The sequence below is a fragment of the Pseudophryne corroboree genome, chromosome 10, assembly GCF_028390025.1.
Source record: "Pseudophryne corroboree isolate aPseCor3 chromosome 10, aPseCor3.hap2, whole genome shotgun sequence".
Taxonomy (NCBI): Eukaryota; Metazoa; Chordata; class Amphibia; order Anura; family Myobatrachidae; genus Pseudophryne; species Pseudophryne corroboree.
The window spans coordinates 315,243,414-315,268,039 of NC_086453.1; the positions used below are offsets into that span (position 1 = coordinate 315,243,414).

The 24,626-nt window shown below is 48.9% G+C and overlaps 1 protein-coding gene across 4 annotated transcripts in view; it reads right to left on the reverse strand.

Moving 5' to 3' along the window:
* The window catches only part of ARHGEF12 (Rho guanine nucleotide exchange factor 12), a 468,564-nt gene extending 453,725 nt beyond the window's left edge, over positions 1 to 14,839 (reverse strand). For 3 of the 4 annotated variants that reach the window (XM_063943505.1, XM_063943503.1, XM_063943502.1), the window contains exon 1: positions 14,489 to 14,839. In XM_063943505.1, the coding sequence (XP_063799575.1) occupies positions 14,489 to 14,520 (32 nt within the window). In that variant the 5' untranslated portion in view covers positions 14,521 to 14,839. The remainder of the gene's footprint in view (positions 1 to 14,488) is intronic. The other variant, XM_063943504.1, reaches the window with a different exon arrangement.
* Positions 14,840 to 24,626: the final 9,787 nt, after the last annotated feature.

Here is a 24,626-nt window from a genome sequence, read left to right on the forward strand (position 1 = left end):
CAATAGACTGCTTAGAAGCAGGAGCACCCAGGATAAACAGCGAGTCAGTCTTTCTGACTCCAGCCGTCCTGGAAATATAAATTTTTTGGGGCCCTGACTACGTCCAACAACTTGGAATCCTCCAAGTCCCCAGTAGCCGCAGGCACCACAATAGGTTGGTTCAAGTGAAAAGCTGAGACCACCTTTGGGAGAAACTGAGGACGAGTCCTCAATTCTGCCCTATCCATATGGAAAATCAGATAAGGGCTTTTACAAGACAAAGCCGCCAATTCTGAAACCCGCCTGGCCGACGCCAGGGCCAACAGCATGACCACTTTCCACGTGAGATATTTTAAATCCACAGTCTTAAGTGGTTCGAAACAATGTGATTTCAGGAATGCCAAAACCACATTGAGATCCCAAGGTGCCACTGGGGGCACAAAAGGAGGCTGAATATGCAGTACTCCTTTGACAAAAGTCTGAACTTCAGGCAGTGAAGCCAGTTCTTTCTGGAAGAAAATCGACAGAGCCGAAATCTGGACTTTTATGGACCCCAATTTGAGGCCCAACGTCACCCCTGCTTGCAGGAAGTGCAGGAATCGACCCAGTTGAAATTCCTCCGTCGGGGCCTTCATGGCCTCACACCAAGCAACATATTTTCGCCAAATGCGGTGATAATGTCTTGCGGTGACATCCTTCCTGGCTTTGATCAGGGTAGGGATGACTTCCTCCGGAATACCCTTTTCCTTCAGGATCCGGTGTTCAACCGCCATGCCGTCAAACGCAGCCACGGTAAGTCTTGGAACAGACAGGGTCCCTGCTGCAGCAGGTCTTGTCTGAGCGGCAGAGGCCAAGGGTCCTCTGTAAGCATCTCTTGAAGTTCCGGGTACCAAGCTCTTCTTGGCCAATCCGGAACCACGAGTATGGTTTTCACTCCTCGCCTTCTTATTATTCTCAGTACCTTGGGTATGAGAGGTAGAGGAGGAAACACATAAACCGACTGGTACACCCATGGTGTCACAAGAGCGTCCACCGCTATCGCCTGAGGGTCTCTTGACCGGGCGCAATATCTTTTCAACTTCTTGTTGAGGCGGGACGCCATCATGTCTACCTGTGGTTTTTCCCACCGGTTGACCAGCATTTGGAAGACTTCTGGATGAAGTCCCCATTCTCCCGGGTGGAGGTCGTGCCTGCTGAGGAAGTCTGCTTCCCAGTTGTCCACTCCCGGAATGAACACTGCCGTCAGTGCTAACACATGATTCTCTTCCCATCTGAGAATCCTTGTGGCTTCTGCCATCGCCATCCTGCTTCTCGTGCCGCCCTGTCTGTTTACATGGGCGACCGCCGTGATGTTGTCTGCCTGGATCAGTACCGGCTGGTTTTGAAGCAGGGGTCTTGCCTGGCTTAGGGCATTGGAAATGGCCCTTAGCTCCAGGATATTTATGTGAAGAGAAATCTCCTGATTTGACCACAGTCCTTGGAAATTTCTTCCTTTTGTGACTGCCCCCCAGCCCCGAAGGCTGGCATCCGTGGTCACCAGGACCCAGTCCTGTATTCCGAATCTGCGGCCCTCTAGTAGATGAGCCCTCTGCAGCCACCACAGCAGCGACACCCTGGTTCTGGCCGATAGGGTTATCCGCTGTTGCATCTGGAGATGGGACCCGGACCATTTGTCCAACAGGTCCCACTGGAACGTCCTTGCGTGGAACCTTCCGAATGGAATTGCTTCGTACGAAGCTACCATTTTTCCCAGGACTCGTGTGCATTGATGTACCGACACTTTTCCTGGTTTTAGGATGTCTCTGACCAGAGATGACAATTCCTCGGCTTTTTCCAGTGGAAGAAACACTCTTTTCTGGTCTGTGTCCAGAATCATTCCCAGGAACAGAAGACGTGTCGTCGGAACCAGCTGTGACTTTGGAATATTGAGAATCCAGCCGTGCTGTTGTAGCACTTCCTGAGAAAGTGCCACCCCCACTATCAACTGTTCTTTGGACCTCGCCTTTATCAGGAGATCGTCCAAGTACGGGATAATTAAAACTCCCTTCTTGCGAAGGAGTATCATCATTTCGGCCATTACCTTGGTAAAGACCCTCGGTGCCGTGGATAACCCAAACGGCAGCGTCTGGAACTGATAGTGACAGTCCTGTACCACAAATCTGAGGTACTCCTGGTGCGGAGGGTAAATGGGGACATGCAGGTACGCATCCTTGATGTCCAGGGATACCATGTAATCCCCCTCCTCCAGGCTCGCAATAACCGCCCTGAGCGATTCCATCTTGAACTTGAACCTTTTGATATAAGTGTTCAAGGCTTTTAAATTTAAGATGGGTCTCACCGAACCGTCCGGTTTCGGTACCACAAACATTGTGGAGTAGTAACCCTTTCCTTGCTGAAGGAGGGGTACCTTGACAATCACTTTCTGTGAATACAGTTTTTGAATAGCCACCAACACTGCCTCCCTGGCAGAGGGAGTTGCCGGCAAGGCAGATTTTAGGAAACGGCGGGGGGGGGGGGGAGACGTCTCGAATTCCAGCCTGTACCTCTGAGATACTACTTGAAGGACCCAGGGCTCCATTTGTGAGAGAGCCCACTGTGTGCTGAAAAACCTGAGACGTGCCCCCACCGTTCCCGATTCCGCCTGAGCAGCCCCAGCGTCATGCTGTGGACTTACCGGACGCAGGGGAGGACTTCTGCTCCTGGGAACTAGCTGTGTGCTGCAGCTTTTTCCCCCTTCCTCTGCCCCTCGGCAGAAAGGATGAGCCTCTAGCCCGCTTAGTTTTCTGGGGCCGAAAGGACTGTACCTGATAATACGGTGCTTTCTTTTGCTGTGGGGTAGCCTGTGGCGAAAAAAAGTCGATTTCCCAGCAGTAGCTGTGGAAATGAGGTCTGAAAGACCTTCCCCAAAAAGTTCCACCCCTTTATAGGGTAAAACTTCCATGTGCCGCTTGGAGTCGGCATCACCTGACCATTGCCTAGTCCATAACCCCCGTCTGGCGGCAATGGACAGCGCTTATTTTTGATGCCAGCCGGCAAATATCCCTCTGTGCATCACGCATGTATAAGACCGCGTCTTTTATATGGTCAATGGTTAGCAAAATATTGTCCCTATCCATGGTATCAATGTTTTTCGACAGGGAGTCTGACCACGCAGCTGCAGCACTGCACATCCAAGCTGATGCAATAGCGGGTCTCAATATAATGCCAGTGTGTGTGTATATAGCTTTTAGGGTACTTTCCTGCTTTCTATCAGCAGGTTCTTTTAGGGCGGCCGTATCCGGAGACGGTAGTGCCACCTTCTTTGATAAGCGTGTCAGCGCTTTATCTACCCTAGGGGGTGTTTCCCAGCGTGACCTATCCTCTGGCGGGAAAGGGTACGCAGCCATTAACCGTTTAGAAATGATCAATTTCTTATCTGGGGAAGTCTACGCTTCCTCACACACCTCATTTAATTCGTCAGATGCAGGAAAAACTACTGGTAGTTTTTTCTCACCAAACATAATACCCTTTTTTGTGGTACCTGGGGTATCATCAGAAATGTGTAATACATTTTTCATAGCCTCAATCATATAACGGGTGGAGCTATTGGAGGGTACACACGTCTCATCATCGTCGACACTGGAGTCGGTATCCGTGTCGACATCTGTTTCTGTCATCTGAGGTAGCAGGCGTTTTATAGCCCCTGATGACATTTGAGACGCTTGGACAGGCACAAGCTGAGTAGCCGGCTGTCCTATGTCGTCAAACCTTTTATGTAAGGAGCTGACACTGTCACGTAATTCCTTCCATAAGTCCATCCACACTGGTGTCGACCCCGCAGGGGGTGACATCACATTCACAGGCATTTGCTCCGCCTCCACATCATTATCCTCATCATACATGTCGACACAGCAGTACCGACACACAGTAGACACACAGGGAATGCTCTTACAGAGGACAGGACCCCACAAAGCCCTTTGGGGAGACAGAGGGAGAGTATGCCAGCACACACCAGGGCGCTATATAACACAGGGATATCACTATACAGAGTGTTTTCCCCTATAGCTGCCTATAATATATATATACTGCGCCTAAATTGTGCCCCCCCTCTCTTTTTTACCCTTTCTGTAGTGCAGGACTGCAGGGGAGAGCCAGGGAGCTTCCTTCCAGCGGAGCTGTGAGGGAAAAATGGCGCCAGTGTGCTGAGGGAGTTGGCTCCGCCCCTTTTTCGGCGGGCTTTCTCCTGCTATTTTATCGTTTCTGGCAGGGGTTAATATACACCTATATAGCCTCTGGGGCTATATATGGTGTTAGTTTTGCCAGCCAAGGTGTTACTATTGCTGCTCAGGGCGCCCCCCCCAGCGCCCTGCACCCATCAGTGACCGCAGTGTGTGGTGTGCATGAGGAGCAATGGCGCACAGCTGCAGTGCTGTGCGCTACCTTGGAGAAGACAGAAGTCTTCAGCCGCCGATTTTCCGGACCACCTTCTTGTTTCTGGCTCTGTAAGGGGGACGGCGGCGCGGCTCCGGGAACGGACGACGAGGTCGGGTCCTGTGTTCGATCCCTCTGGAGCTAATGGTGTCCAGTAGCCTAAGAAGCCCAAGCTACCACCACTTAGGTAGGTTCGCTTCTTCTCCCCTTAGTCCCTCGTTGCAGTGAGCCTGTTGCCAGCAGGTCTCACTGAAAATAAAAAACCTACACTATACTTTCTTCTAGGAGCTCAGGAGAGCCCCTAGTGTGCATCCAGCTCAGCCGGGCACAGAAATCTAACTGAGGCTTGGAGGAGGGTCATAGGGGGAGGAGCCAGTGCACACCAGGTAGTCCTAAATCTTTCTATAGAGTGCCCAGTCTCCTGCGGAGCCCGTCTATTCCCCATGGTCCTTACGGAGTCCCCAGCATCCACTAGGACGTCAGAGAAAAACGCATACCCGATCCACACGGACGGAAAGGGGTCCCATGTTTACACATGGGACCCCTTTCTCCGAATGCAGAGACCCCCCCGTGACTGCTGTCACAGAGGGTCCCTTCAGCCAATCAGGGAGCGCCACGTCGTGGCACTCTCCTGATTGGCTATGCGCGTTTGAGCTGTCAGACGTGCATCGCACAGCCCCCTCCATTATCTTTAATGGTGGGAACTTTGCGGTCAGGTCACCCGCGGTCAGCGGCTGACCGCAGGTAACCCCACCGCTGACCACAAAGTTCCTACCATTGAAACTAATGGAGGTGCTGTGCGATGCGCTGTCTGCCAGCTCAGACGCGCATAGGGAATCAGGAGAGTGCCAGGACGTGGCGCTCCCTGATTGCCTGAAGGGACCCTCTGTGACAGGAGTCACAGGGGGTCTCAGCATTCGGGGAAAGGGGTCCCATGTGTAAACATGGGACCCCCCTTTCAGTCCGTGTGGATCGGGTATGCGTTTTTTTTTTTTTGCCAAGTACGTGGATTACAAATATCACAGGACACTGGATTTAGGCGAGTATAATTTTATTTACAGGTACCCCGGATTCGTCGACATTGGAAACGTGGCAGTCGGCGTGTCAACATAGGTAAGTATGCATGTGTGAAATAAAGTTGTATTTTCACGGTGTGCGTGTCCTGTTTTTATTTGGGTATATTTTTGCATAAGAACTACAGGTACCAGCAGGCCCGTTTACCCACGCATGCTGGTACTTGTGGTTCTTCTGCAAAAAACAATATTCTTTCATTTTACACTCTGGCTATCAGCCCCCCATCTGCAGCCCATGGATGGGGGGGGGGGGGGGGGGGGGGACAGCCTCGGGCTTCACCCCTGGCCCTTGGGTGGCTGGAGGGGGGGACCCCTTTATTGAAGGGGTCCCCACTCCTCCAGGGTACCCCGGCCAGGGGTGACTAGTTGGGGTTTTAATGCCACGGCCGCAGGTACCGATATAAAAGTGTCCCCCGGCTGTGGCATTATCTCCCCAGCTAGTGGAGCCCGGTGCTGGTGTTAAAAATATGGGGGACCCCTACGCTTTTTGTCCCCCGTATTTTTTGCCCAAGGACCAGACGCAGAGCCCGGTGCTGGTTATAAAAATACGGGGGATCCCCTGTCATTTTTCCCCCCGTATTTTTACAACCAGGATCGGCTCAAAGAGCCCGAGGCTGGTTATGCTTAGGAGGGGGGACCCCACGCATTTTTTTTTCTGGTTTTTAACCCATTCCATTTAAAAAATAAATATATTTAAAAAAAATTATAAATAATACTTGTGCCTCCTACATACACAAACCAAGTACCTAATCCCTTCTAATATAAATAGATATGCTATTAGCAATAAAAAAAACACCAAAAAAAACATGTTTTTAAACAATTTTATTACATTCCGCCAGCAAAGTGAGGCGGATTGAAAATGACGAATTTACTGTCGAAAAGCGCTGTTGTCGAATTGACATTCTTCAATTGAATATACTTTTGTCGAAAAGCCGCATTTTTAACAGTGCAGACATGTCGAATTTGTTAAATGTCGAATTTGAAAAAGTCGAATTTCAAACATCCGTATTTTTTGTCGAAAAGTACTGTATTGCATTGACGAATCCAATTCGACACGTTTTTTGTGTCGAAAACGGCCCGTTTTTCGACATTTGCGGCAATTCGACCGCAATTGCATATACCCCTTAAAGTTTAGAAAAATTGCTGGGAAATGCCCCTCCTAACACTCCGTTTTTTCAGAGGTGTATCTGTAAAAAAATTCACATCTCAGGGCTTAATCCACATATCACTTTGAAATTTTGACCGTTTGTCAATCGAAATATGGAGATTCCAGAAAAAAAATGCTTTGTCAATCTTGCCTGACTCAGAGTTCATTATACATTCCTTTACTTCATACTTAATTTTTTTGGTGCAAAAAAAAAAAAAGTGTGTTCAATTAGAATTAGCAACCTAAGGCAGATGAGTTATGTTCTTTTTGGTTTAAATTGAACCATGAAGTATACTTTAAAAGGCTATGAAAGAAAAAGAAAGGGATTTTTATTGCCTGTATGAGTATTTTAATGTTTAATTATAATTCTTATTCTCTCTTTAAAAACGTAAAAATGACCATTAGGTGTAATTTTGCCCGCCATCTTTAAAAAAAGTGCTAGGAAGGCAATGACAATAAAATATACAATAAATGTTTTATTAATATAAAAAATCAAGCATAAAAATACAAAATAATACTCCGAGGAGCTAATTAGTCACAGCTAGTATACACAATAATAGCGTAAAGCATTTCTTGAAGCATTAATTGCGATGTATGTCTAATGTTACTGTAGTATTACGCAGTCTCAATAATTGTAAGTGTCCAATACAGGACAAAGCAGATTATATAGTCCTTTTAATCATTCTTAATAGACTCACATGTACGGGGTATGGGTCGACACAACTTAGGTCGACAGGTTAAAAGGTTGATATGAGTTTTTGGACTTTTTTTGGTGTCGTTTTCTTCATAAAGTGACGAGGAACCCCAATTAGTGCACCGTGTCCCCTCGCATGGCTCGCGAGCTTCGGTCATGGTGCCTCGCTCCGCTACCGCTGGTCACAGGTTACCGCTCCCAATTGTAGTCCACGTGGATTGTGAAGTAAGAAAAAGTCCAAAAATTTAAGAAAAAAAAAAAAAAAAAAGCGAAAAACTCATGTCGACCTGTCGACCTAGTACGTCAACCTAATGTCCGTGTCGAGCTAATGCCAATGTCAACATTCAGTGGTCGACCTAACGACCGTATCCCCATGTACGGATCATTGAGATACTCCGCTCCTTACTTAGGGTGAATCCGCAGTAGTGTCCTGTGTGTAAATAGAGACTCTGTACCTGTGACACTGTACGGTGGGGGTCTGGTAACTTGAGACATGGCACGGTCCCGGCAGAGATAACGCCAGATCACACTGTCCCTTGCGGGTGTGTGAAGATTGTCGCTAACGCTAAATAGCGTACTGGGGAATTCAGATGTACCTTGCCTGTGCACGTGGTCTCCGTTATCACAGTACCGGCCGGTCACCGGAATGTAGGCAGCGTGTAGCCGTGGATCTAGTCTCTGCAGCGCATTCAGGTGCGGTGGGCACCAACTGGACTGCGGCTAGTCACCGGAGGAAACAGCTGACTGATGGAGGATCCTGTGTGCCGGGCGATGCTGCTGTGTCAGGTGCAGACAGCACCGCTCTGTCACTGGGTAGTTACAGCAGAGACCATGTGCTAGATATTAGCTGTCGGATGCTCAGTGCTAAATGGTGATATTAGCCGGTATATTGGTAGTAAGACAAAGAGGTGCAATATAGCTTCCAATTTCTCCCAGGAGAACAGGCAATCCGTTCAACACACAGGGGAGTATTCAATTAGCTGCGATAACCGTTTTTTTATACGAAAAACTGCAATTTTACTGCAAATCGTGAAAGACTCCTATTCAATCAGTCGCAATAATTGTCTATAATTTTACCGTGAATTTCACTTCACCTGCTCTCAGCAGGTGTAAAGTGTGGGAAAATCTCTGTTTTAAAAAAGGTAAAAATGTCAGGATTTGGTTCACAACAACTTGGGCACCCCCACCTTCCCTAATGACTAAGCAGGCACTTTGACGGTTTTATTTATTTTTAGCTGGCCAATGATGACGGCATTTTTGGGGTGAAAAATTGTAATGTGACGTAATTTGGAGTTCAAGGTATGGGACAGGTATATTGGGGTGCTTTATGAGTGGGACAAATGTTTTTAGGCTGGCAGGTGGGAGTAGTCAGTCTTTTTTCACTTTTATTTTTAAGTCTCCTGAAATGACCCAAACGTAAACTTATACCCATTTCCCCTCCCTCCCCCAGAATTGAATGAGAGCACTTATACCCCTTTTCCACTAGCTCTAAAAACACGGGTAAATGCGCGGGGGCGCGCATTTACCCATGTTTTTTCCTAGTGGAAATGGCCCCCCCTGCAAATTCCCGGATCAAGTGATCCGGGAATCCTACCCGGGTAGCTTGCCGGGTTGAACACGTGTTCAACCCGGTAAGCTGTGTAGTGTGAACGGAAGCCGTGTCGAGGCGACACGGCTCCCGTTCACAGTGAATGGAAGGGCGGCGCTGGTGAGCCGAGTGGAAAAGGGGTATAGAAAGGGGTATAACAGCCAATTGACTCAGTTTAAGTACCCCAAATCTATTTAATATGACATCTATTTCACGTCTATACTGTTATCCTATCTTAGTTTAGCATTTTTGGGGGTACAGACTGATTTCCTCATTTTCATGTTAATAGTTTTCCCACAAATCCTGTTTTTGTGATTTTGGAATTGAATAGGTGCAAATTCAAAATTCCTAAAAACAGGATTTGAACGAAAATTTTTGCCATGAACAGTGTAGGTGAAAATGGGGAAATCAGTCTGTACCCCCAAAAATGCCAAACTATGAGTTTCTACAAATGTAACATTAAATAGATTACTTAGAAAATAAGGAAAATGAATGCAACGCTATATGTATTGTGCGCCAATCTGATATCACAGTTGTACAATATAATTGTAACAACCAGCACTACTTGTACGGCTATAGCAAATGTGCAGAACTGAATTGCTTATGTGGTGTTTCTCTAGATTGTGAATTCATCCAAGCAGGACCCATCATAATAACATGGCGTAACAAACCTATTAGGAAATGCACAGGATACCCTTGTCTACTTCTTTTGTAAGATGCTGATACAGGAATGAGTAGCATAAGCTCAGAACAAACTCCCACCAGGTGTAGTAGGGAAAACATCAGTAAAGGAATGCAAGTACGTTTGGGATAAACAGATATCCGCCCCGAGACTAAACCATTAATACGGTAAAAGTTCAGACTAGATACACCAGCATACCATCATTAGTCTGTTACCCAACCCTGTGGAAACATATACCCATAAAATAATAACAAACAGGTAAAGAGCAATAACAACAACAACAACGTGTGTAGAATACTCTGCAGACAGTCCTTGTGCCCTGTGAGCATGGATTACTATTACGCACAGATTGCAGGCTATTTCTGCAAAGTGTGTTCCCAGGGGGGAAATGTAATCGGGTGTGAGAAGTTTTTGTAAAATTCGACTTTTTTTTTTTTTTTTTTTTTTTTTAATCATTTACATGGCAAAATCAACCTGTGTTTGCCATGTAAATGATTGCCACTTAAAAAATAAATAAATACAGGAGAATTTTATCAAAATCTCTCTTTCTGATTCTCACACCTTATTACATTTCCTCCACCCCAATTCCTGCACAAGTAAATTAGAAGCCACAAGCTGTGGATGCCGCATGATAATTCTGCAGTGCGCTACTTATGTGAAGAATGTGAATGAGTGGGGAAATAATTCTTAAACCCCACCCCAAAATGTGGCAAATAAGCTGGCAGGACAGTGCAGACGGCGATGAGGGGCCATAAGCCGAGCAGTGGGGGCAGTTACATTGGGGCAGATGTATTAAGCCTGGAAAAGTGATAACGCACCAGCCAATCAGCTCGTAACTGTCAATTAACATTTTTGAGCTGATTGGCTGGTGCGTTATCACCTTGTACTTATCACTGCTTCATCACTTCTCCAGGCTTAATACACCACTGTGTCAAATGGCTGGTTTTTACAACTTTAATAAATGCTGAAAAAATGGGATGTGGTATGTTAGGTAGATTAGATTTACTGTCGACCAGTAGTGGTCGACATGGTTTCTAGATCGACAGGGACTCTAGGTCAACATGAGGTTTTTTGTTTGTTTGTTTTTTGGTAGTTTTCTCCGTACAGTGACCGGGAACCCCAATTAGTGCACCGTGTCCCCTCCCATGGCGAGCGAGCTTCGGGCAAGGTGCCTCGCTCCGCTACAACTGCACTTGGCACAGATTACCGTTCCCAATCGTAGTCCACGTGGATCGTAAAGTATGAAAAAGTCCAAAAAAATGTGAAAAAAACTAATGTCAACCAATAGTGGTGTCGACCTAATGACGTATCCCGTTTTGTAGCACATAAAATAGGACAGTTTCCCTTTTAAAATCATAACAGTAGCTTACTTTCACTTTAAATGTATTTAAGCATCCAGCAATAAATGTGTCCCCAAGTCAATCAGCGCTGAGAATCTCATTCCAGCAGTAACAAAAAATCGAATCCATAGACCCCAATGAAACAGAGCTCCAGTGTTCAAACTAACATGGAAAATGTTGACATAATTGTTTGACTTTGGCATGCAATAATATTGTTATATCTCTCAGACATAAGAATACCCACGTTTATATCTGCAAGACCAATACAGCAAATTAAATAATTATAAATGTAATAAACCAATAGACAAATAAAAAATTGCTACATACATTAAAATAATAAAAATGCAGCATTTGGTATTTGCAAGAGAACAAAAAATAACAATATTCAGAAGTTCTCACAAGAGGCAATGCATAATAAAAGGTATGAAAAATGTCAGTCTTCGTATGATCACTAATTTAGTTGGGTTACTTAATTCTTACAGCAATTTACTGAGAGACAAAGATGTTTCAAATGGAAGCGCAGTAATGTTTATACTTATAAACTAGCAAACAATGGCGTTTGCAAAATATGGCAGCGTCTCATCAGAAACTTCCTGAGAAAGCTGAGATCGATATGCACAGACACACACTGTTCCAATACCTTGGTGAACACTGGGGCCAGCATTTTGACTATACAGAGTGCGTGTGTGTGTGTGTGTGTGTGTGTGTGTGTGTGTGTGTGTGTGTGTGTGTGTGTGTGTGTGTGTGTGTGTTGCAGATGACTTCACTAACACTCACAGTAGCCAGAATATAAAGATAAAACTTGTAATAAGCTTTTATTGTTTTATTATACTTTTTAATAACCATAAACATATTTTTGAAAGCAGCAAACGTTCAAGATACTCTGGTCCCTGCATCAGGACATAATCTTACCAATAATTGTAGATAATATTAAGTATACACACATAAACAGAGTAAGCAGCGGCGCTACATTAAGCACTGTGTGCCAGGTAAGTGGCACCGTAAGCAGCGGGACTAGGTAGGCACTGTGTGCCAGGTAAGGGGAAACGTAAGCAGCGACACCTGGTAAGCACTGCGTGCCAGGTAAGGGGCTGAGTAAACAGCAGCACTATGTGAGCACTCCGTGCCAGGTAAGGGTCACAGTAAGCAGCAGCACTAGGTGAGCACTGCATGCCAGGTAACGGTCACAGTAAGCAGCAGCACTAGGTGAGCACTGCGTGCTAGGTTAGGGGCACAGTAAGCAGCGGCACTAGGTGAGCACTGCATGCCAGGTAACGGTCACAGTAAGCAGCAGCACTAGGTGAGCACTGCAAGCCAGGTAAGGGTCACAGTAAGCAGCGGCACTAGGTGAGCACTGCGTGCCAGGTAAGGGTCACAGTAAGCAGCGGCACTAGGTGAGCACTCCGTGCCAGGTAAGGGTCACAGTAAGCAGCAGCACTAGGTGAGCACTGCGTGCCAGGTAAGAGGTACAGTAAGCAGCAGCACTAGGTGAGCACTGCAAGCCAGGTAAGGGTCACGGTAAGCAGCGGCACTAGGTGAGCACTGCATGCCAGGTAAGGGTCACAGTAAGCAGCGGCACTAGGTGAGCACTGCAAGCCAGGTAAGGGTCACAGTAAGCAGCGGCACTAGGTGAGCACTGCGTGCCAGGTAAGGGTCACAGTAAGCAGCGGCACTAGGTGAGCACTGCATGCCAGGTAAGGGTCACAGTAAGCAGCGGCACTAGGTGAGCACTGCATGCCAGGTAAGGGTCACAGTAAGCAGCGGCACTAGGTGAGCACTGCGTGCCAGGTAAGAGGTACAGTAAGCAGCAGCACTAGGTGAGCACTGCATGCCAGGTAAGGGTCACAGTAAGCAGCGGCACTAGGTGAGCACTGCGTGCCAGGTAAGGGTCACAGTAAGCAGCGGCCCTAGGTGAGCACTGCGTGCCAGGTAAGGGTCACAGTAAGCAGCAGCACTAGGTGAGCACTGCGTGCCAGGTAAGGGTCACAGTAAGCAGCGGCACTAGGTGAGCACTGCGTGCCAGGTAAGGGTAACAGTAAGCAGCAGCACTAGGTGAGCACTGCGTGCCAGGTAAGGGTCACAGTAAGCAGCAGCACTAGGTGAGCACTGCGTTCCAGGTAACGGTCACAGTAAGCAGCGGCACTAGGTGAGCACTGCAAGCCAGGTAAGGGTCACAGTAAGCAGCGGCACTAGGTGAGCACTGCAAGCCAGGTAAGGGTCACAGTAAGCAGCGGCCCTAGGTGAGCACTGCGTGCCAGGTAAGGGTCACAGTAAGCAGCGGCACTAGGTGAGCACTGCAAGCCAGGTAAGGGTCACAGTAAGCAGCGGCACTAGGTGAGCACTGCGTGCCAGGTAAGGGTCACAGTAAGCAGCGGCACTAGGTGAGCACTGCATGCCAGGTAAGGGTCACAGTAAGCAGCGGCACTAGGTGAGCACTGCATGCCAGGTAAGGGTCACAGTAAGCAGCGGCACTAGGTGAGCACTGCGTGCCAGGTAAGAGGTACAGTAAGCAGCAGCACTAGGTGAGCACTGCATGCCAGGTAAGGGTCACAGTAAGCAGCGGCACTAGGTGAGCACTGCATGCCAGGTAAGGGTCACAGTAAGCAGCGGCCCTAGGTGAGCACTGCGTGCCAGGTAAGGGTCACAGTAAGCAGCAGCACTAGGTGAGCACTGCGTGCCAGGTAAGGGTCACAGTAAGCAGCGGCACTAGGTGAGCACTGCGTGCCAGGTAAGGGTAACAGTAAGCAGCAGCACTAGGTGAGCAGTGTGTGCCAGGTAAGGGTCACAGTAAGCAGCAGCACTAGGTGAGCACTGCGTGCCAGGTAACGGTCACAGTAAGCAGCGGCACTAGGTGAGCACTGCAAGCCAGGTAAGGGTCACAGTAAGCAGCGGCACTAGGTGAGCACTGCAAGCCAGGTAAGAGTCACAGTAAGCAGCGGCCCTAGGTGAGCACTGCGTGCCAGGTAAGGGTCACAGTAAGCAGCGGCACTAGGTGAGCACTGCAAGCCAGGTAAGGGTCACAGTAAGCAGCGGCCCTAGGTGAGCACTGCGTGCCAGGTAAGGGTCACAGTAAGCAACGGCACTAGGTGAGCACTGCATACCAGGTAAGGGAGCACAGGAAGCAGCGGCACTAGGTGAGCACTGTGTATGGGGTAAGGGGATGGGTAAGCACTGTATGCCGGGTAAGGGGGCAGGGTAAGCAGCGGTGGGCACTTGTTAAACTATCTGCAGTGAAGGATACAGCGCACTATGGACTGGTGGGAATAATAACAATACTGTACATGAAGCCTGAGCCATAACACTGGGCAGCAGAGAGCTTGGGTGCAGAGCAGCTTCTAGTGAGCAGGGTCAGGCCTGTCCTGCAATGCCAGGAACAGGGCTTATAGCGATGAGAGAAATGATCTGTATCAGCAATGATCCCACAGCAGCCAGGGGCATGTAACACTGCAGAGAGAGACACAGACTACTCCCAGAGAAGCAGCCTCCATTATATTATAAGTTATGGCACAGCCCAGTCACTGCAGGGAGAGGACATTACAGCTAGGAAAGACCCAGGCTGCAGAGCTGACACTCACCTGTCCGAGGCCGCAGGCTGTGTGCCACTCATTGGGCTCCTCCGGGATAGTCCTCACCTCAGCTAACTACCATGTTCGTGTAACTCCGGCTAGATGTCCCGCAACCTCGCAGGGAAGCTGCCCGTCCCGCAACCTCGCAGGGAAGCTGCCCGTCCCGCCGGAGGGGTCTGCACCCCGAACAGCGGCTCATAGGCTCCGCCACACGCAGGGCCCGCGCACCGACACTTTCCAGGTCAGCAAAACAAGGCTCCTTCCCGTCTCCTGCTGCCGGCACTCCGCTGCTGCTGCTGGGGCGCTCCGTGCCAGCACCTCTCCGGGACTCATCCTGCCCGCTGCGCAGGCGCAGGGAACTCACGTCACTGGTTCTTGTTGGAAACGCGAGACTTGTCCGGCGCATGCGCCGTGCGTTGATAGGAAGTGGCGACGCTCCTGGGGAAGGGGGGGTGTACCGCGCATGTGCCGGCCGGTGGCATGTCACCAGCGCTCATGCATACAAACATACATAAGTGGAGGTTCTGGGGGAACTAAAAGCGTATTCTCGCATTACAAAGCGTTTAAGTCAGTGATAGTAAAGTCAGTCTGCGATGGCGGGCGGACAGGAGACCTGCTCCATTCCCATATACTGTACAGTGAGCAGCAGAGCAAACATCCATGTTGTAGCATTCTGTTGGGCTGCATGGTGCACAGTGTGGCAAAGCAAAATGTAGCTTATAATGAAGAAAATAAAAAACAAGGAATGGGAAATGAGGGAACAGAGAACAAAAACATTGCAGGCGTATACAGATGTGTCTTCGCTCACCCAGTGTTTGTGCACCATATGGCTGGATGCTTTGCGCCACTTTGGCGCTACGGAAGCGGTTCGCCCTATTTCTCTAACGTCCTAGTGGATGCTGGGGACTCGTAAGGACCATGGGGAATAGCGGGCTCCGCAGGAGACTGGGCACTCTAAAGAAAGATTTAGTACTATCTGGTGTGCACTGGCTCCTCCCTCTATGCCCCTCCTCCAGACCTCAGTTAGAATCTGTGCCCGGCCAGAGCTGGGTGCTCCTAGTGGGCTCTCCTGAGCTTGCTAGAAAAGAAAGTATTTAGTCAGGTTTTTTATTTTCAGAGAGCTTCTGCTGGCAACAGACTCTCTGCTACGAGGGACTGAGGGGAGAGAAGCAAACCTACTCACTGCAGCTAAGTTGCGCTTCTTAGGCTACTGGACACCATTAGCTCCAGAGGGATCGAACACAGGTACCTAACCTTGATCGTCCGGAGCCGCGCCGCCGTCCCCCTCGCAGAGCCAGAAGTATAGAAGCAGCAGAAGCAAGAAGACATCGAAATCGGCGGCAGAAGACTCCTGTCTTCACTTAAGGTAGCGCACAGCACTGCAGCTGTGCACCATTGCTCCCACAGCACACCGCACACTCCGGTCACTGTAGGGTGCAGGGGGGGGGGGGGCGCCCTGGGCAGCAATTAAGATACCTTTTGGCAAAATTATACATATATACAGTCAGGCACTGTATATATGTACGAGCCCCCGCCATTATTTTTACACAGAAACGGGACAGAAGCCCGCCGCTGAGGGGGCGAGGCCTTCTTCCTCAGCACTCACCAGCGCCAGTTTCTCTCCACAGATCCGCTGAGAGAAGCTCCCCAGGCTCTCCCCTGCAATAGAAGAGGGTAAAAAGAGAGGGGGGGCATATAAATTTGGTGCAAAAACAATATATACAGCAGCTACTGGGTTAACACTAAGTTACTGTGTGATTCCTGGATCATATAGCGCTGGGGTGTGTGCTGGCATACTCTCTCTCTGTCTCTCCAAAGGGCCTTGTGGGGGAACTGTCTTCAAATAGAGCATCCCCTGTGTGTGTGGTGTGTCGGTACGTGTGTGTCGACATGTCTGAGGTAAAAGGCTCCCCTTAGGAGGAGATAAGGCAAATATGTGTGTGAGAGGGTGTCTCCGTCGACAACGCCGACACCTGTTTGGATATGTGTAAGTGCTGAGGTGAATTTATTGCACAAAAGATTAGAGAACAGACAGGAAATCTACCCATGTCTGTCCCTATGTCACAGAGACCTTCAGAGTCTCACAATGCTCACTATCCAAAATAATAAACACTGATATCGACACAGAGTTTGACTCCAGTGTCGACTACGATAATGCAAAGTTACAGCCAAAATGGCTGAAAGGTATTCAATATATGATTATTGTAATAAAAGATGATTTGCATATCACTGATGACTCATTTGTCCCTGACACAAGGGTACACATGTTAAGGGGAAGAAAGCTGAGGTAAATTTCCCTCCTCTCATGAGGAAAAAGAGCGGGAATCTCCAGACAAGAGACTGCAGCTTCCCACAAAAAAATTCTCAGGCAGTATCCTTTCCCCACTAGGGCCAGGATGTGATGGGAATCTTCCCCTAGGGTGCCACGTTTGCACAGAAGGTAGCACTAGCTATTCTCAGGAATCCTGCAGATAGCGTGCACATTCTAGTACGCTACTCAGACCGGCGATTGTGTCGGCATGGGTTTATAGCGCGGTGGCAGCGTGGACAGGTACCTTATCAGCAGAGATTGAGACCCTAGTATGCATATAGATATATATATATGTATATATAGAGATATATATGTATTGAAGATGCTGTCTTAAGAGATAGGTACATATATATATATATATATATATATATATAAAACATGCCCAAAGAGACAGGAGTATACTGGGTCCTAGAGTCAAAGCTATGTCGATTTCTGCTTGACGTGTCCTGTAGAATAAGCAATGGAACAGCTAGTTCCCAGGAAAGTCCTCCCCGAACTCTGCAAAAATCCACCGCATGTCGCTGGAGCTCCACAGGCGGAGCTAGGCCCGGTGGGGGCATGCTTTCGTAAGTTCAGCCACAAGTGGGTTCACTCCCTATTAGATCCCTGGGCAATAGATGTTGTGTCTCCGGGATACAAGCTGGATTTGGAGAAGATGCCTCCTCACTGACGGCTCTGCCGGCTTCCCCCTGCGAGAGGGTAACAGGGTTAACTGCAATTCACAAGTTGTATTTTCAACAGGTGGTGGTCAAGGTTCCCTTCCTTCGACAAGGAGGAGGTTATTATTCCACCAGGTTGTAGTCCCGAAACCGGAAGGTTCGGTCAGACCCATATTGAATTTAAAATCCCTGAACATATACCTGGAAAGGTTCAAGTGCAAGATGAAATCGCTAAGAGCGTTCATTGCAAGCCTAAAAAAGGGGGAGATTTTATGGTGTCTCGGGGCAACAGGGATGCATACCTTCGTGTCCCCATTTATCCACCTAATCAGGCGTACCTCAGAATTGCGGTACGGAATTGTCATTACCAATTTCTGACGTGGCCGGTTGGCCTCTCCACGGCCTTGAGAATATTTACCAAGGTAATGGCGGAAATGATGGTGCTCCTGCGGAAGCAAGGTGTCACTATTATCACGTACTTGGACGATCTCCTCATAAAAGCGAGATCAAGAGAGCAGTTACTGAACAGCGTATCGCTTTCTCCGGAAGTGAAACGGCAACACGGCTGGATTCTATATATTCCAAAGTCGCAGTTGGTTCTTACAGCTCATCTGCCTCTTCTAGGCATGATCCTAGACACAGACCAGAAAAAGGTTTATCTCCCGATAGAGAGAGCTCAGACGCTCGTGACACTGGTCAGGAATCTATTAAAACTAAAACAGGTGTCAGTGCATCACTGCACTCGAGTCCTGGGAAGGAGGGTGGCATCATACGAGGCCATTCCCTTCGGCAGGTTCCATACCTTCCAATGGGACTTACTGGACAAGTGGTCCGGATCACATCTTCGGATGCATCGGTTAATCACCCTATCCCCCAGAGCAAGGGTGTCTCTCCTGTGGTGACTGCAGAGTGCTCACCTTCTCGAAGGTCGCAGATTCGGCATTCAGGACTGGGTCCTGGTGACCACGGATGCAAGCCTCCGAGGGTGGGGGGCAGTCACACAGGGAAGAAATTTCCAAGGGCTGTGGTCAAGGCAGGAGACTTGCCTTCACATCAATATCCTGGAACTATGGGCCATATACAACGCCCTAAGTCAAGCGGAGACCCTGCTTCGCGACCAACCGGTTCTGATCCAGTCAGACAATATCACCGCAGTGGCTCATGTAAACCGCCAAGGCGGCACAAGGAGCAGGGTGGCGATGGTAGAAGCCACCAGAATTCTTCGCTGGGCGGAGAATCACGTCAGCACACTGTCAGCAGTGTTCATTCCGGGAGTGGACAACTGGGAAGCAGACTTCCTTAGCAGGCACGACCTCCACCCGGGAGAGTGGGGACTTCACCAAGAAGTCTTCACGCAGATTGCAAATCGACGGGAACTGCCACAGGTGGACATGATGGCGTCCCGCCTCGACAAAAAGCTAAAATGGTATTGCGCCAGGTCAAGGGACCCTCAGGCGATAGCTGTGGACGCACTAGTAACACCGTGGGTGTTCCAGCCGGTCTATGTGTTTCCTCCTCTTCCTCTCATACCAAAGGTGCTGAGAATTGTAAGAAAAAGAGGAGTGAGAACAATACTCATTGTTCCGGATTGGCCATGAAGGACTTGGTACCCGGAACTGCAAGAAATGCTCACAGAGGACCCATGGCCTCTGCCTCTCAGACGGGACCTGTTGCAACAAGGGCCCTGTCTGGTCCAAGACTTACCGCGGCTGCGTTTGATGGCATGGCGGTTGAACGCCGGATCCTAGCGGGAAAAAGGCATTCCGGATGAAGTTATTCCTACGCTGATAAAGGCTAGGAAGGACGTGACAGCAAAGCATTATCACCGTATATGGCGAAAATTTGTACTTGGTGTGAGGCCAGGAAGGCCCTACAGAAGAATTCCAGCTGGGTCGATTCCTGCACTTCCTACAGTCAGGAGTGACTATGGGCCTAAAATTAGGGTCCATGCAGGTCCAGATTTCGGCCCTATCCATTTTCTTTCAAAATGAACTGGCTTCACTGCCTGAGGTTCAGACGTTTGTTAAGGGAGTGCTGCATATTCAGCGCCCTTTTGTGCCACCAGTGGCACTTTGGGATCTTAACGTGGTCTTGGCTTTCCTGAAATCCCACTGGTTTGAGCCACTTAAGACAGTGGAGCTAAAGTATCTCACGTGGAAAGTGGTCATGCTGTTGGCCCTAGCCTCAGCTAGACGTGTGTCAGAATTGGCGGCTTTGTCATGTAAAAGCCCCTATCTGTTTTTTCCATATGGATAGGGCAGAATTGCGAACTCGTCCGCAGTTTCTGCCTAAGGTGGTGTCATCTTTTCATTTGAACCAACCCATTGTGGTGCCTGCGGCTACTCGTGACTTGGAGGATTCCAAGTTGCTTGATGTAGTCGGGGCTTTGAAGATCTATGTTGCCAGGACGGCTGGAGTCAGGAAAACTGACTCGCTGTTTATCCTGTATGCATCCAACAAGCTGGGTGCTCCTGCTTCTAAGCAAACCATTGCTCGCTGGATCTGTAACACGATTCAGCAGGCTCATTCTGCGGCTGGATTGCCGCATCCAAAATCAGTGAAAGCCCATTCCACAAGGAAGGTGGGCTCTTCTTGGGCGGCTGCCCGAGGGGTCTCGGCATTACAGCTTTGCCGAGCTGCTACTTGGTCGGGTTCAAACACATTTGCAAAGTTCTACAAGTTTGAGACCCTGGCTGAGGAGGACCTGGTGTTTGCCCATTCGGTGCTGCAGAGTCATCCGCACTCTCCCGCCCGTTTGGGAGCTTTGGTATAATCCCCATGGTCCTTACGGAGTCCCCAGCATCCACTAGGACGTTAGAGAAAATAAGAATTTACTCACCGGTAATTCTATTTCTCGTAGTCCGTAGTGGATGCTGGGCGCCCGTCCCAAGTGCGGACTTTCTGCAATACGTGTATATAGTTATTGCTTAACAAAGGGTTATGGTTATGTAGCATTGGTTGAGTGATGCTCAGTTGTTGTTCATACTGTTAACTGGGTAAGTTTATCACAAGTTATACGGTGTGATTGGTGTGGCTGGTATGAGTCTTACCCTGGATTCCAAAATCCTTTCCTTGTAATGTCAGCTCTTCCGGGCACAGTTTCCTTAACTGAGGTCTGGAGGAGGGACATAGAGGGAGGAGCCAGTGCACACCAGATAGTACTAAATCTTTCTTTAGAGTGCCCAGTCTCCTGCGGAGCCCGCTATTCCCCATGGTCCTTACGGAGTCCCCAGCATCCACTACGGACTACGAGAAATAGAATTACCGGTGAGTAAAATCTTATTTTCCTGAATACTGTGTTATTTGCATCTTTGCCACGTACACAGTGGCTCACGGAACTACTCACACTAGAGTACTACTTTTGTCGCAAAGGAATTACAGGTTGAGTATCCCTTATCCAAAATGCTTGGGACCAGATGTATTTTGGATATCGGATTTTTCCGTATTTTGGAATAATTAGATACCATAATGAGATATCATGGTGATGGGAGCTAAATAAAGCACAGAATGCATTTATGTTACATATACACCTTATACACACAGCCTGAATGTCATTTTAGCCAATATTTTTTATAACTTTCTGCATTAAACAAAGTGTGTCTACATTCACACAATTCATTTATGTTTCATATACACCTTATACACACAGCCTGAAGGTCATTTAATACAGTATTATTAATAACTTTGTGTATTAAACAAAGTTTGTGCACATTGAGCCATCAAAAAACAAAGGTTTCACTTTCTCACTCTCACTCAAAAAAGTCCGTATTTCGGAATATTTGGATATGGGATACTCAACCTGTAGTATAAAGTCTAAGAGTAAGCATAAGGAGACGTGAGGCGTGGCACGAGTCACTTGTATCAGATATTAGTGACTTAAGCTGGGTACACACTGTGCAGTATATTGTCTGACATTGGTACTGCATGATCATCGTATAGTGTCTATGCACAATCCATTGTTCGCTGCCGTCGTTCTTTGAATCGTCCCATTGGTTGTGCTGCACGTCCAATGGGACGATTCTACAGCCGACGCTGTATTGTTTCATGCAGCATGCAACAATACATTGCACCATTGGACAGCGTGTTGTTTGCACGTTGGTGCAGTAGATCGTTATGTCACATTGCTGTGTTGCACCATTGGAGGGCTAAAGCCACACGCATAGAAGTTACATGGCATGCCAGCAATAGTTGTTAGTGTACCCTTGTACTTTGTTGATGTGAAATAAGATGCATACTTTGAGTAAAGCAGTCTGGCGGGACGCTTGGTGCAGCTCAGTTCAAAGTCCATGGTGAGAAAGTTTCAGCAAAGGTGTACTGTACACATCTGTAATATGCCTGAAGAATGGAATTGGAACTCATCTGAAATATAGAGGCATTAATTTAGCTAGGGGTCAACTGCAAGTGATGCACCATTGGGACCTCAGCAACAACACCCAAATCTTGTAACTGTCTCCCTGAATTCGCCCATAAATTATGCTTGCCCTCCTATAGTAGTACGTATTAAAATGTACAATTTATGGGCAGCTGCAGCGCCGACTACCTAGTGGAGTGTTGCTAAGCCCATATATACATACATGTGAAGATGTTTGTAATATATGTGCTGGTAGTGTACCCAGATCAGCAGCAGCGCTGTACACCACAGCCGCCGTGTAGAACCGGGACTTGGCATTAGGCTTCTTGGGTCGGGCTTAGGAGAGTGAAGCCTAATGCCGGGTTCTGCACATCGGCTGTGATATATAGCGCCGCTGCTGATCCCGGATACACTGCCAGCACATATATTGCATACATCATTACATGTATGTTTATATGTGCGTAGCGCCCCCCTTCCCTTTACCAGGTAGTTGGTGCAGCAGCTGCTGTGTGCGGCGTAGGAGTGCACTAAGGGCCTAATTCAGATTGGATCGCTGCAGCGGTCACAGTCTGAAGCTCTTTGGGGAGCTGCGCATGTGCACCCCCCGGGAGGCCCAGTGAGATGCTAAAAGCATCGCAAGGCTGCGATCGCCTCTGCCTGATTGACAGGCGGTCGCGGGGCGGTAGAGGGCGTGCCAACGGCGTTAGAACGCCGTTGTTGGAGCGCGGTCCGGACAACGCAGACGTGTCTGGACAGGTGCGGGCCACAGCGGCTGCGTGACATCACACGCAGCCACTGCGACCCAGGGTGCGGTGGGTAGCCACCTGCCAGCGCAGCTAGGCTGCGCAGGCAGGGAGCTACTCGGCGGGTGCAGAAACATCACCAACATGCGATGTGTAATAGAGGAAAAGCACCCGCTGCAATGCTGCAACACTTATCCTACTGTATATTATATCCCTCAGAAGATGCACATCTTACATCATACTTACCTACTTTGTGGCTGCTCCCTCCGGGGCTATGATGACGCGAATTAGCGCGATCGCATCATCGCCCCGCCCCTTTTTTCTGTTTAACGGGCTGAAAGTGGTGGGGAGCAGCGGGAGGAGAGCGTGGTGCGGCGGGGGGGCAAGCGGGATGCGGGAGACTTGCCCCCTTCCCCGGGGGGCCGGGAGTGCCACCCTAATTTCGGGAGCCTCCCGGCCTTTCCGGGAGAGTGGGCAAGTATGTCTTACATTCCAGCAGCTCTTGTCACACTCCTTGGTTCTAAAGCAGAGAACACCGATTCTAAGGTATGTAGTGTGTGCTCCCTCCCTGTACTGTGCTGTATGTAGTGTGTGCTCCCTCCCTGTACTGTGCTGTATGTAGTGTGTGCTCCCTCCTTGTACTGTGCTGTATGTAGTGTGTGCTCCCTCCCTGTACTGTGCTGTATGTAGTGTGTGCTTCCTCCCTGTACTGTGCTGTATGTAGTGTGTGCTCCCTCCCTGTACTGTGCTGTATGTAGTGTGTGCTCCCTCCCTGTACTGTGCTGTATGTAGTGTGTGCTCCCTCCCTGTACTGTGCTGTATGTAGTGTGTGCTTCCTCCCTGTACTGTGCTGTATGTAGTGTGTGCTCCCTCCCTGTACTGTGCTGTATGTAGTGTGTGCTCCCTCCCTGTACTGTGCTGTATGTAGTGTGTGCTCCCTCCCTGTACTGTGCTGTATGTAGTGTGTGCTCCCTCCCTGTACTGTGCTGTATGTAGTGTGTGCTCCCTCCCTGTACTGTGCTGTATGTAGTGTGTGCTCCCTCCCTGTACTGTGCTGTATGTAGTGTGTGCTCCCTCCCTGTACTGTGCTGTATGTAGTGTGTGCTCCCTCCCTGTACTGTGCTGTATGTAGTGTGTGCTCCCTCCCTGTACTGTGCTGTATGTAGTGTGTGCTCCCTCCCTGTACTGTGCTGTATGTAGTGTGTGCTCCCTCCCTGTACTGTGCTGTATGTAGTGTGTGCTCCCTCCCTGTACTGTGCTGTATGTAATGTGTGCTCCCTCCCTGTACTGTGCTGTATGTAGTGTGTGCTCCCTCCCTGTACTGTGCTGTATGTAGTGTGTGCTCCCTCCCTGTACTGTGCTGTATGTAGTGTGTGCTCCCTCCCTGTACTGTGCTGTATGTAGTGTGTGCTCCCTCCCTGTACTGTGCTGTATGTAGTGTGTGCTCCCCCTCCCTGTACTGTGCTGTATGTAGTGTGTGCTCCCACTACCTGTACTGTGCTGTATGTAGTGTGTGTTCCCTCCCTGTACTGTGCTGTATGTAGTGTGTGCTCCTTCCCTGTACTGTGCTGTATGTAGTGTGTGCTCCCTCCCTGTACTGTGCTGTATGTAGTGTGTGCTCCCTCCCTGTACTGTGCTGTATGTAGTGTGTGCTCCCTCCCTGTACTGTGCTGTATGTAGTGTGTGCTCCCTCCCTGTACTGTGCTGTATGTAGTGTGTGCTCCCTCCCTGTACTGTGCTGTATGTAGTGTGTGCTCCCTCCCTGTACTGTGCTGTATGTAGTGTGTGCTCCCTCCCTGTACTGTGCTGTATGTAGTGTGTGCTCCCCCTCCCTGTACTGTGCTGTATGTAGTGTGTGCTCCCCCTCCCTGTACTGTGCTGTATGTAGTGTGTGCTCCCACTCCCTGTACTGTGCTGTATGTAGTGTGTGTTCCCTCCCTGTACTGTGCTGTATGTAGTGTGTGCTCCTTCCCTGTACTGTGCTGTATGTAGTGTGTGCTCCCCCTCCCTGTACTGTGCTGTATGTAGTGTGTGCTCCCTCCCTGTACTGTGCTGTATGTAGTGTGTGCTCCCTCCCTGTACT